Source organism: Nicotiana tabacum, chromosome 3 (assembly GCF_000715075.1).
Source record: "Nicotiana tabacum cultivar K326 chromosome 3, ASM71507v2, whole genome shotgun sequence".
Classification (NCBI taxonomy): domain Eukaryota; kingdom Viridiplantae; phylum Streptophyta; class Magnoliopsida; order Solanales; family Solanaceae; genus Nicotiana; species Nicotiana tabacum.
In genome coordinates, this window is record NC_134082.1 from 136,109,804 (window position 1) to 136,124,391 (window position 14,588).

The following is a 14,588-nucleotide window of genomic DNA, read 5'->3' on the forward strand; positions in this document are numbered from 1 at the left end:
AATGTCCAGATTTTAGATCCTGTTCCACTGACCATTTTAAACTACCAGTTGAAGTACATTTTGAACAAGACAAAAGTAAACGAAATAGTTAATTAGGTGAACGATATTGCTACCTCAAGAACTGGATAGATCCCATCTGATTCCAACTGGTGATTTTGACTCCAACCATTTACTTCATTTTTTTCACAGTAATCTTAATTGAGGTGGCCGAAAATTTAATTACCTATATCACTTTGGAAATTTAAAACTTTGAGATACATACAAAACAACTTACATAGATTTTAATTAAAGCCACTAACTGATACTTAAATATCGCAACCACTCACTTATTTTTCGTTGTAAGCTTACTTAAGTTGGCAGGCAATTTATGTACTTACTACTTGAAATTTTTAAGACTTTTGATCCATGTCGAAAGCAACTGAGATAGATGGCAAAGCCGCTGACAAATAAATATCAAAAGTACATTTTCCCAAAGAGGCGTACTTCTCCAAATTTCCTATCTTATCCCATTTCCTCCATCTTTTTCCCCTTACCAAACTAATCACGTTTGCATTCTTAAGACTTATTAGACACTAACCATGCATATCGATATAATTCTAACGTGGAAAATAACAATCACTTGGGTAGAAAAATTGTATAATATTTTTATCGAATTACCTCTGTTGGTTAGTTTGCATTATGCAACTTTTAAATTTTTCTTTTTCAGAAAACATTAATGTCTAAAATGCATGTCATTCTCTTCCACTCAGGACTTAAAAAGACTTCTAATAATAATTGTCCATCTTTAGTTTGGGGCAACACTTTACCAGACAAGGAAATCAAACCTTCATATATGTTATTTGAAGCAATCAAAGAAAAAAAAGCCCAATAATTGTACAATAAAGACAATATCGAAGAAAAATGCAATAATTAATGGCAATGAATTTGGAAAAAATCGTCCAGCTAATCCTGCCTTGGGTACTAAGAATAATGAATGAAGTTTGGAATAAACGAAATGCCTTACAACAACATAAATTATTAGCAAAAAGAAACCTTCAGATATACAAGTATTATTGATAACTTAAAACTAGTAATGGTGAGGTGATGCTTTTCGATGGTTATAGGGTCGACATAACAAAAGAGTCCAAGACTCATGAATCAAGTTTTGTATCAGAACCTCTTACCTTTTCTTTTTCCTTCTACAAGTGGCTTTAAAACCATAATTCATGTAACACGTGCGGAATTGATATTTTTCTTTATACAACTTTTTGCTATCTTAAATCTCACGTGAAAATTGCGACGATTCTTTAAAAAATAAAAAAATAAAAATGTGTAACAATGCAGTTGTATTTCGTGCCGCAAAGAAAGTTTAGATGTTTTTAAGGATAGAACTTTGCGGTATTATACGGAATATTATGTCAATCAATGATGTAGTGTAGCTTAATATTTAAAAAAAAATACGTTTGCGCGAAAAGGAAAATTAATAAAAGATACTGGAATATGTGTAAAATTAGGAAACTATATAGATATTCTTTACAAAACAGATTACTAGTATACGTCCTATTCGGAAATTCGATAATATTTCTTTGACTATTCTAAAGGAGTTTTGACACACTTACCCACAAAAACAAAACTATTTATCTTTGTCTATCCATTTATTTTTTTACCCATAAACTAATTATATTTCTTGCTCATAGTAGGTTTTGTGGGGAATTTTTTCTTTATTCTCCAATTCTTTTTTATTTCTATGCTTCTTTTCTTTTCTTTTTTCTTTTTTTTTCTCCTTTTCTTTTTTCTCGTTTTCTTCTTGTTTTTTTCTTTTTTTCTTTTCTAATTTCATTTAACTTCTTTTTTTTATATTCCTTTTCTCTTCATAATCTAATTTTATTTACTATTTTTTATTATTTTTTTATATTATTACTAAAGAAAAATCAAATTGTATACCAATTAAATGTAGCTAATATAACCAAAAAAATATTAACTAACATATGATACTAGTATAGTATATAGCTATACCAACAGGGTATACAATTATACGCAAAGAGTTAAAAAAATTAATTCAATTATTAAACTGAAATAATATCAGTTGTTAACAAAAATTTCAAAAAATTCTAAAAGTATCTAATTGTAAGAGTATACCGTTACATTATATATATATATATATTTTTGCATTTTCAATTTGCCTCTCACGCTGGGTAAAAGCTTAAAGCAAATTAAAAGTGAAAAGACAAGTGAATTTACGGGTAAAGTATACTATAATAGTATACAGTATACTATTAATATTATAGTATACTGTATACTATTACACCATATTGTTCCAGTATATTGCATATTATTACAGTATATTATAACAATATATTGTATACTATAATAGTATATTGTTGCAGTATAATTATATACTCCTATAGTATATTGTATACTGTAACGGTATACTATTAGGTAATTGTGTTTTTCTTCGATTATTACAATATATCATTGCAGTATATTGTAAACTATAATAGTATACTATTGCAGTATAGCTATATACTCCTACAATATATTGTATACCGTAGCGGTATATTGTAACTGTGTTCTTCGATTTTCAACTGAAAATTTCGATCTCAATCACCTCAAATCAGCTCCAAATGCTATCAAATTTCAGTATGAACTTCCAGAAAGTACTATAAGTAATATTTAATAGCACTCACTTTAAATCAAACAAGAAATCTTCAAAAACAAAATTGAGTTTCAAGCCCAACAATGGTGGATATTCAAATACACATAAAAGTTTAGATCTAGGAAGCTTATTCGAAGATACTATAAGCAATATTTTATAGCACCACATCGAATCAAACAATAAATCTTCAAAATAATAGTGCCACTTCAACAAAGCAACCATGAAAGAAGACTGGAATTTTTGTGGATAGACAATGGTCACTAATTATATGTGGATTCTTGGAGTCTTCCTATTTCGTTTTATTTAGTTTTTCATCAATTGAGGGGTCTGGATTGCAGTTGAACTTTATTACTTTGATATTATTCATCACTTCCATCTTTGTCCAAGAAGCAACTGGAATTAGCGGGTAAATAATTTGGATTGTAGGGATAAAAGAGTAAATAGTTTGGGCCTGGACATTAATGGATAAATAATATGGAATTAATGGGTATAAAGCGAGATTTTCTCTATTCTAAATACAGAACCATTATTTACATAATTTAATCATATATGTAAAGTTTAGCCCTTATTTGGCCTTCCACAGGAAACTTTTACCCTTCGTTGGTGCACAACCCAGAACTACGCTAGTAGACAAGAACAAAAAGAAGAACAGACCTCTCTTATTTAGAAACACCAAGGAAGAAGACAGAGGCGGTGGAAGTTAAGTATTTGGTCTGAAGGGTTTCTTTGTTTTAATATAGATGTTGGACCCGGGTTGGATTCTTTATTGGTTTGGGTTTGTACCGACTTGGGAGGAAATTTAAAAATAGCTAAATTTACAACTGGTCGTTCAAAAATAGTCCAGTTTCAAAAGTAATCGAAATTTAGCCACTTTTCAGTAAAGATAAATCTTAGCGAAAATACTGTTTAAAACCCGAAAAATACGCCAGTATATTATACTGGAGTTCCAACATAAGTATGTTTGAACTCCAGCATATTATACTGGAGTTCCAGGATAAGTATACTGGAACTCCAGCATAATATGATGGAGTTCCAGCAAGTATAATTGTCCAGTATAATATACTGAAGTTTGGAGCACCGGTGCTCCAATCTCTAGTATATTATACTGGAGTCAGCAAAGTATACCGGTCCAGCATAATATGCTAGAGTTCATACACAGGTGGACCGAACTCCAGTATATTATGCTGGACCGGTCTCTGTTGCAGCAAAATAGTGGCTATTTTTCATTAACTTCGTAAATGCTGGCTATTTTTCATTGACTTCGTAAACACTAGCTATTTTTGAATGACCAGTCCGAAAACTGGCTATACCGTGCTATTTTTACACTGACTTGGGCTTCATTTGGTATCAGCCCCAGCTGAAGCAAAGGTCCAGTTTTACTTTATACAAGAGTTCAGCTGGCTACACAAATCTTCTAGAAACAGAACATGCCAAAATAACACCTGTAAATATTTTTCATACATATCATTATTCATTAGTTTGTTCTAGCATATACAATTAGAATAGGACACCTGTACTAGGTTGTTGTTTGAAAGATTCTTTTTTACTGTATTTATACAAAGCACTGTACAGGATAATTTCATCATCAATACAAAGAAAATTTTCCTATGTTCCTTTTCTATTTTTGACACCCTTCTGATAAATTAATTCTCTACGATGGATTTTGCGGCTACCACTTTGCTCTATTCTATTTTTGCACACGAGGACAAAAAATGGATTCAACTTATTCATACGTACGCTACCAAAAAAGTCTACACCATTTGTATTTTTTAATTAATAATATTATAGAAAGTTACTTACATTATGAACCGTGTAAATTCTTTTGGATTGCCATTGTATATACGTAAACTTATAAAAACTTGGGTTTAATTCATATTCATTTCTAATGTAATGATACTTCTTCAATTTAATGCACTTGTTTTACTAATCACATACAAATTAAACTGTTGAGACAATAATGTACTCCCTCCGTCCCAATTTATGTAAAAATATTTTACTAGGTTGAAGTTTGAAAAAAAAAACTTTAAAATTTGTGTTGCTAGAAACCATTCCATTAAGGATAAAGTAAAAATTTAAAGTTGAATTGTTACTAACTATAGAAAAGTATCATCTTTTATTTGGACTAACTAAAAAAATACCACATAAAGTGAGACGAAATGAATAATCAATTAATATGTTTTTTTACTATAGGTTACGCTTTTAAATAAGACTAGATTTAGTGTACGCGATTTGCGCGTGTAACACATATCAAAAGAGATAAAAAAAATTAAAAAATAACCTAAATAACACTATAAAGATGTATCTCTGTTATAAAATAATGATGAAAAAAATTACAATTTCCTGAAAATAATAAATAATCATATGTTAATTATAGGAGTAATGTTTGATTGAATGGTAAAGATGTTGTTTCATTTATATATATATGGGACCAAGCTAGGAATACATGTATTTATGCCATATTATGCATTACCAACAATTGAAAATGTTTTATCCATATTTTACTTATTCTATGAGCGTGCTAAAACTTGTATCCTTATTCTAATCATGTATTAGTAATCACATTAGGCATCCCAACTTGACAAATACTAACCGTTATGTTTAAGGGTTTGGATCCAGTCTAGTCGTTCTTTTTCCAGTTCGTTTCCATTAGTTTCTTTATTGTATAAAAATGTTGTAGGAGTAATATTTGATTGAAAGATAAGGATTTCGTTTGATTTCAGATATCGGACCTATTTAGGTAACGTGCGTTTATGCCATATTAATTTATAATTATCTGAGACTGACAATTGAAAAGGTTTTATCCATATTTTCTTAATTTATGAGAGTGCTAAAACTTGTATCCTTATTCTAATCATGCCTTAATAATCACATTAGGCATCGCTAACTATTCTGATAAATGATATCTTAATCGTATCTTACTCTACATATGATGTTTTACTAAAGCATTTCATCCACGTGATCGATTACATAATACAATCATATCTTATTCCTATTAGTGAGACAAAGAATATACACAACACTTATTAAAAATAATTTTTTTATCTTATATATGTGTAAGGCGGGTACTAAGATTTGCTTATTATATTGACTAATTAGTTGAATGTTGAGTAAAATTAACTTATATAACTTATAAGCTTACTCAAAAATACTCTTCTTCAAGTTGTTGGTGTGGTTAAACTGCTCAGAGATATCTTGGCCAAATGTATATCCAGCATCCCTAGGTGAGATACCCCAACCACAACGATCATCAGGATCAGACCATAAAAGATAACATATTTAGCACGAAGATACATAACTATTACATCAAAGGGAAAGATAGCATGAGGATGGATACTCCTAAACAAGCATGCTGGCTTGTTAGGAAGATTTTTGATATCAGATAATGATTTCTGGAAAAGTATACATGTGCTGAGTTATACAAATACTATAAAAATGGCAAATTTAGCATCAAAAAGCTATATATTGCTATGAGATCTTAATTTCAAAAAAGCTTGTAGAAAAAGTATTAACTGGATCTAAAGCAATACCAAAACACAGATTCATACTATGGTTAGAAGTACACAGGAAACTGGCTACAGTTGATCGGTATGAGAGATGGGGAGTAACAGTAGAAAAAGAATGTGTACTATGCATAACAAAGGAAGAGGAGTCAATGGAGCATATATGGTTTGGATGCGATTATGCCAGAATAATATGGGCTCTACTGCTACAATGGCTCAATAAAAAACATCAGATTGGAAGCTGGGAAGAGGAGATTGAATGGTTGAAAAGAAGGACTGCAAATAAAACTCGAAGTGAAATATTGATACTCCTATTCACACTAATGGTGTACCATGTTTAGGCAGAGAGAAACAAAAGAAGATTTCAAGAGGAAATAGTTGTTAGTAATCAGAGAATCAAAGACATTGCAATGGAGTTACATATAGCAGGGAAAGAGAAACAAAGTGGCACAAAGAGCTAGAAAAGTTGAAGAATTTTTCTTAATTCATATAGTTCATTGTAATTGTTATAGGAAGTTTTTGTTAACTGATTAGTCAGATAGTTCTATAGATAGGTCTAGTTTTGGCGTCCAAAAGAACTAGCGGATGTAAATATTCTTACTTGGTTAAATAAAAGTTTAAAAGTTTAACCAAAAAAAAAAATACTCTTCTTCATTTTTGCCTGATTTATTGGGTCTGTATCGTAATTGATTGGATTAAAACTTATGACATATAGGATTAAATTTAAATAAAGAAATTAGTAATAGACTATTAAAATAAGAAAAAAAATTCAAGGACATAACTAAAATGAAAATAAATAAGTCATAAAATATAAACTAATGAATTAATGAGTCATCTTGACTCTTGATACAACAAAATAATATTCTTAGAATCAATAAAAAGATCATGCAAGAAAAAACCTACGACAAAAATTGGAAAAAGAAAGTCACATAAACAAGCAAAAAAAAAAAAAACTAACGACAATTATAGGGGAAATCAAATAGTATTTGGTTCAATCGATTTGGTAAAATCTTATTTGATATTGAAATTCCAATTTTAGAACTTTTTACATAGTTTAAATAAGAAAACACTTAATAATTAAAATTCTAGTGTATTTCAAAGTCCTAAAAATTAGGAAAAATAATTAAATGACAATTTTACCCAATATAAAATTTGATTTTAAGGGATAAAAAAAGCGAACGATATTTCGCTAAAGGTCTTCCTGCTTTAATATAAACTAGTTTTAGTGTACGTGCATTGCACGTGTATTTTGCGTCAATGCTTAGCATCAATCAATAAAATATATGTACAAGAAGAACAAGTAAATGAAATTATCAAATACTAAGTTTTAAAATGCCTACATTAAGATAATATTTTACAATAAGTAACTTTGTACGTAGAAAAATATAGAGAGTTGTCATTTGATTAAATGAATATCGAAAGAAACAAAAATAAGTAATGACAACTCACTGAGAATATATTTTGTCTCTAATGTTTCATCTTATTGTATAATGTTTGTATTTTTAACAATTACCTATAACCGATTTATATGATGAATTTTAAAAAGAATGACTTGGATTTTCTACACATTAGTAAAATCAAAGACTTTCTGGTTAATTAGGATTTAATTATTTATTCTTAACATTAAAGAGAATAATTATTATTCTTAAGGGAATTTTCTTAATAATAATGTTTGATCATATTGAAATCTAGTTTTAGGATACGCGCAATGCACATGTATCCTATATCAATAAGTATATATAGTTTAAAATTATATAAATATTATTAAATAATATGTATGAGTTATAATATAAATTTTAAAAATATAAGTTCTTGAAAATGATGAATATTGATCTTATTTAGTCAACAAAATAGAAGATGACCTAGCTAAGCATGAAAACAATCAAGATAATTTTGATAACTTAGTGATCTATCATTTATCCTTCTTTTGTTTTACCTTAAAATGAAAATAATTGTCTAGGTAATATGTATTCTAGACAGAGCAACTAAAAAAATTACGACAAATAAATTATGTAGCTAAACAGTAAATATTAATTTCTAAGTAAACTTTAGCTATGGATTAGTGACAGATTATCAAAAGAAAATTCCCATTAGCTATGAGACGAATTCCATACTTAATTTCTATTTTTCTTAAAGTCAAATTATGTAACAAACTTTTTTTTTTAACCCAAAAAAAAAGTCATTCATCTAGTTGAAGGAAATATGCATTATAGTAAATTAAGGTATTGCCTTGGAAATAAAGTGTTTTAATTCAGTATTTTCTAATATATGTTTTTTTCTTACTGCTTTTAATATATGGTGAAGTAATTAATTTTTTTTCTAGAATAAAATAAATTTTCGATTATATAAGATCAAAAGATCTTTAAAATATAGAGTGAAAATTCATACTATAAACTTTAAATTTAAATGTTAATTTATTTAAAATTAAAATACTAAAGTCTTAATCGATTCATGGTCTTATAGTTAGTATATATCCTTAGTATCATCAACCAAATATACAAAAGAATAGATAATTGATTTTGATCTCCTTGCAGCAATCTTGCTAAATTTATTTATTATCACCATCTTCTAATCAACACGACCATTAAGAAGTTTTAACAAAATTGGAAACATTAATTGTTATTTAAAAAATAATAGAAGAAAAGAACGTGGTAAAAAATTAGTTAGTTTAAAAAAGAAATAAAAGTAAAAATATTTCGAGTAATTAGGAGTTTTATATAGTTCAAATAAGAAAATGTTTAATGGTTAAAATTTTATTAATTTAAAAGTTTTAAATTTTAAGAAATTTATTAAATAATAATTTTAAATTGTACTTTCTGTAATCCAATGTAAACTTTATTTTTAAAGGTAAACTTATAAATCACCTAACTCTTTGTCCACGTGTGAAAAATTAGAATCAACACAATTGATATTCTCACGTAGGATGCAGTATATTTCATATATTCACAATAAATTTATTATTATTTAATTTAGAATGAAAATTAAACAAAAGAAAATCGACAATAGATTAGAATTCCAGTAATTGCTTAACGATTCTTATGTGTTAAAATTTGGAAAGGATTTTCCTAACATTACCATGCAATGAAATAAAGGTTCTTATTGATTATTAAGGTCATACTAAATTCTAGAAAAAGTTAAAGTGGTTTCTATCTAACTTTATTACCGAACATCTATTTAGTCTAAATATGATTAAAATAATTCTGACAAAAGAAAAAAGAAATATACAAAAACTTACAGCTTGTTTGGATGGTTATTATCCATTGTATTGTATCGTATTGTTATGTTAAACACAATATTTGTTTTGATTGTTACTTAAATTTTATTGTATTGTATCGTTAAATTTCTCGTTACATAACGATGAAATGTGCCACTTTATGTAACGACCAATTTGGTGTGGTCGCGTCGTTACCTTGTCTTTTTCTCTCAATCTCACCCTTCATTATTATTAAATAATTTTATTTTATCATTTACCCCACCTTTTTATATAATAAATTTACTCCTTATCATAATTTTTCTTTGTAATATTGCAAGTTTATTCTTCATATTAGTGGTGCGTGATACCAATCTATCCAAATATTATATTTGTAAAACGATACAGTATAATATAATACAGTACGATACGATAAATTGTAAAATGATATGTAACAGTAGATAATTTCCAAATGATTCCTGTTTAACTAAAACGATCATAATTCTAGGAAACTTTAAAGAGAAAAAATAGGATTCTTAGTTTTTACATCATTAGAATCGTGGCAAATTCATAATTACATAGCAAACCACAAAACAAATTAATATTTGTATTTAATTTTCATATATCTGTTTATGAACATATTGCTATTTAAATTGAAGTTTACTTCAAAATGAAGACAAAAGCGTTAAAAAAAAGAAGCTTTAATAACAATTTGTAATATTGAAAACCTTAGAAACGTGAATGTATTATGTTTAAGGAAAATAGTTGCACAATTAAATAAGGTAAAATCTGACTCAAATTTAAAGTCCTTAATATTAGAATTTCCTACGTGGAAAGATTTAGTAACTAAAATTTTAATAGATTTCAAAATACTAAATATTAGGACGATAATCAAATGACTATTTTGTCCAGTGTGAACTCTATTTTTAAAGGATAAAAAAGGCGAACGACATTTCGTTAAGGGCTTTCGTGCTTTTAATATAGTATAGATATAATTATTATAGATAGATACTTCAATATAATTCAAGCACTTCAATGCTAACAACATTATATTTACGCCAACTTGATACCGACAGGAACTAGTTTTACCAGATAAATTTGTATATAAAGACCCCATCATATCCACCCAAAAACAGATAGAATCATTTTGAGTTGCAAATTCATCATACAACACGCTTACTATCTCCTAAATCTCCACTCAAAAACAAAGAAGAGAAAGATTTAAAACTAATAATTATGAAAGAGATGGTGCAAAACAATATGAGCACTTCTCTTCTTGAAACTTTACAAGCTACGCCCATGATATTCTACTTCATCGTCCCTCTCTTCTGCTTATTCCTTCTCTCCAAATCTCGCCGTAAACGTTTGCCTCCAGGTCCAACTGGCTGGCCTCTCATTGGTAACATGATGATGATGGACCAGTTAACTCACCGTGGCCTTGCCAAACTAGCCCAAAAATATGGTGGTGTTTTTCACCTTAAAATGGGTTATGTTCACAAAATTGTAGTCTCTGGTCCAGACGAAGCTCGCCAAGTATTACAGGTACGGTCATTAGCGAAGCCATAAATTTTTCTGAGTGTTGAGACTTGAAAGAGTTACAAAAAAAGATTCGACAAAGGGTGTCCAATATATGTTATGTACATCTAAAGTTAATATTTTACTCATATATATATGGTGTAGTTTTTCGTAATATTTCGACAGAATTAAAGATGGTCAATTGACCAGCTGTAGCAAAAGGTGGCTTCGCCCCTCGGTACAGTTTGAGTTGTGTGACCATCTTATCTAAAAACTTAAGATTTAACTTATTTACACTAATAATATAAATAAATTTTACACAATTTGTATATTAATATATATAATATGTTGTAGCAAGTTATCTTAATATAACTAATTCCACTTATTATGACGAGTTACCTATACATATCGTTTTAGATGATATGCAAATGTAAGAAATATTTCACACTGCAGTGAATAAAATATACTCATTAGTGCTTAATTAATTACATTATGTTTGAACAGGAACACGACATCATATTTTCGAACCGTCCAGCGACCGTAGCCATAAGTTACCTAACATATGACAGGGCAGACATGGCTTTTGCTGACTATGGACTCTTCTGGCGGCAGATGAGAAAACTATGTGTAATGAAACTCTTCAGCCGCAAACGAGCTGAGTCATGGGACTCAGTTCGAGACGAAGCGGATTCCATGGTTAGAATTGTAACAACCAACACAGGCACAGCTGTTAACTTAGGTGAACTTGTTTTCAGTCTCACTCGTAATATTATCTACAGAGCTGCTTTTGGAACTTGTTCTGAAGATGGACAAGGCGAGTTCATTAAAATTATGCAAGAGTTTTCGAAGCTATTTGGTGCTTTCAATATAGCTGATTTTATTCCATGGCTAGGGTGGGTTGGTAAGCAGAGTCTAAATATTAGACTTGCTAAGGCTAGAGCGTCGCTTGATGGGTTCATTGATTCGATTATTGATGACCATATTATTAGAAAGAAAGCTTATGTTAATGGCAAAAATGATGGAGGTGATCGAGAAACTGATATGGTGGATGAGCTTTTAGCTTTTTACAGTGAGGAAGCAAAAGTAACTGAGTCCGAAGATTTGCAGAATGCTATCAGACTTACTAAGGATAATATCAAAGCTATCATCATGGTAAGTTGCAAAGAAATATCCCCTAATGCTTTCCCATATATATATATATATATGTTTTATCTTTTTTTGGTAGTCACATATATTCAAGAAAAGTGGAACAGTTAAAGAGAATACTTAAAAAAGGATGGCTTGAAAATCTTGTCCAAATATAGAGTTTCCTTAATTATTTAGTGGTGGCGTAAGCCATGCAAAACAAGAAAGTTTAATTTAGGATTTGAATCATTTGCTAATAGCTAAAGAACACGGCTGTCTCTGGCAGCTGGTATATTCCTATCAAGAATTATTGAAGCGTAAGTAGCACAAATGTTTTTCGTGAATTATATTTTTAGTAGTAGTATTTGGTTTAACCTGCTTTTGTAAGATGCAGGTTTTGGTAAATTTTTAAGTTGCTTATATATGTTCGACAGCAGAAAGTAGATTGGTTTTTAGAATAAGAAGATTCCTTAAAGTCTGACAATCATCAGAAAATAGTACTAAGAAAAGAAAAAAATAAATGGATAACCTAAATAGTAAAATTTTGTTTCACTTTAGTCCTCTTCCTTTTCAATATAAAGTTGGTTTCAGTGATCAGATTTCTATGATTTTAGCATCACCTGGTGAGACTTATTAAATTAATTTCATCTTGAAACTTATTAGTAGTACTCCATCAAAAAAGAACTCCTTTACCGATGTAAACTACTCATTCGATTTTGTAATATCTCAATATCATGACACAAAATATGATTATGAGACTTTATCAAGTCATATGATTGTTAATGTCCCAGCTGGTATAATCTATTACTAGTAAATTGTTTTCTAGAATTAAATACAAAGGAAGTAATTAGCGTACTGTAGTTAGTAAATTCTTTCAAGTCTGTCTTTTGATGAACTTACCATTTACCGTTATTCTATATAAGGCTCCAATTCTTGATATAGCTTAGATGCTATTCAACTTAAAGCATATAAGTTTTGCCAAGTGGCAAAAATGGAATGGAGTAGGTAACAAAAATTGCTAGTACAATAACTGAAATATTTTATGCGAAAAAATAGCTCTAAAATGAAGTAATTATTACTAACATTAAAAAATAAAAAGAATCACACTACATATGAAGCCAATGAATATAGTTAACGTGAGAAAATTGATCTAATGTTATAGTAATCACTTCATTTGTGTCCCTTAAATCCAATTACTCTATGATTAAAATTTAAACTAGCCAATTAAAGCCTATCTACAAAATTTGGTGCCGTGTATTATCCCTTTGAAAATTGATGTTTCAATTTACACAGCTGGTTACTAAGCTATCCTTGAAAACGATGTAAAATCTGTAGTTAATCACGTAATCTTACTCCTACCTAACCCCCACCACCCACATAAATAACTTTTATACACTTGCAATGTAAAAAAAAAAAAAATTTATCTTGTTATAACAGGTTAGGGGTAAGTTGTGTATATTTTATCCTCTCCAGACCTCATTTGTAAAATTACACTAGGTTGTTGTTGTTATAAGAGGTTCATCTGTTTTTCTTAAAGTAACTAATTATGTTATGTACGACGTCGGTGTATACAATTTAAATCTCATGAAAATTGGCACCTAACTCAGTGAAAAAATGGCAGGATGTAATGTTTGGAGGGACAGAAACAGTGGCTTCTGCAATAGAATGGGCCATGGCAGAGCTTATGAGGAGTCCTGAAGATCTTAAAAAAGTACAACAAGAGCTGGCTAACGTTGTTGGACTCAACAGAAAAGTTGAAGAATCTGACTTTGAAAAATTAACATACTTAAGATGTTGTCTAAAAGAAACTCTACGACTTCACCCTCCAATCCCTCTCCTCCTCCATGAGACCGCCGAGGAATCCACCGTCTCCGGCTACCATATTCCGGCAAAGTCACATGTTATTATAAATTCATTTGCCATTGGGCGTGACAAAAATTCATGGGAAGATCCTGAAACTTATAAACCATCTAGGTTTCTCAAAGAAGGTGTACCAGATTTTAAAGGAGGTAATTTTGAGTTTATACCATTTGGGTCGGGTCGGCGGTCTTGCCCCGGTATGCAACTTGGGCTTTATGCATTGGAAATGGCTGTGGCCCATCTTCTTCATTGTTTTACTTGGGAATTGCCAGATGGTATGAAACCAAGTGAGCTTAAAATGGATGATATTTTTGGACTCACTGCTCCAAGAGCTAATCGACTCGTGGCTGTGCCTACTCCACGTTTGTTGTGTCCCCTTTATTAATTGAAGAAAAAAGGTGGGGCTTTTACTTGCATCAAAGAGTGGTGCTTGTGATTTTTCCACCTTTTGGTTAAATATACGAATTATTATGATATACGAATTCTTGGGCACAAAAAAGGAGCATACGACATGGTTTGTTTTGATATTTTACTTTTTATTTTTGTTTGTTATTCCATTATAGTATATATGTCGCATACATATAATTGAGTAGAGTCAAAAGCAAGGACGAAAATAATTGCTTGAAGGAGTTGAAAGGGAAGGAGGAGGGAATTGAATGGTATTGTGTATATTAGACGCTCTCTTTGTTCTCGTAAATTTCGACATTTGGCTTGTAAATGTCTTTTTTCTTCTTTTGAACACACAATCCTTATCAAATAAAGA

General features: G+C 29.8%; 1 protein-coding gene across 1 annotated transcript; it reads left to right on the top strand.

Moving 5' to 3' along the window:
- Nucleotides 1-10,493: 10,493 nt before the first annotated feature.
- Nucleotides 10,494-14,231, top strand: LOC107799312 (cytochrome P450 84A1-like). The gene is given in 3 exon segments (NM_001325668.1): nucleotides 10,494-10,867; nucleotides 11,345-11,992; nucleotides 13,587-14,231. Coding segments are annotated over 3 exon segments (1,578 nt in total). The 5' UTR covers nucleotides 10,494-10,561; the 3' UTR covers nucleotides 14,211-14,231.
- The last annotated feature ends 357 nt before the right edge of the window (nucleotides 14,232-14,588 follow it).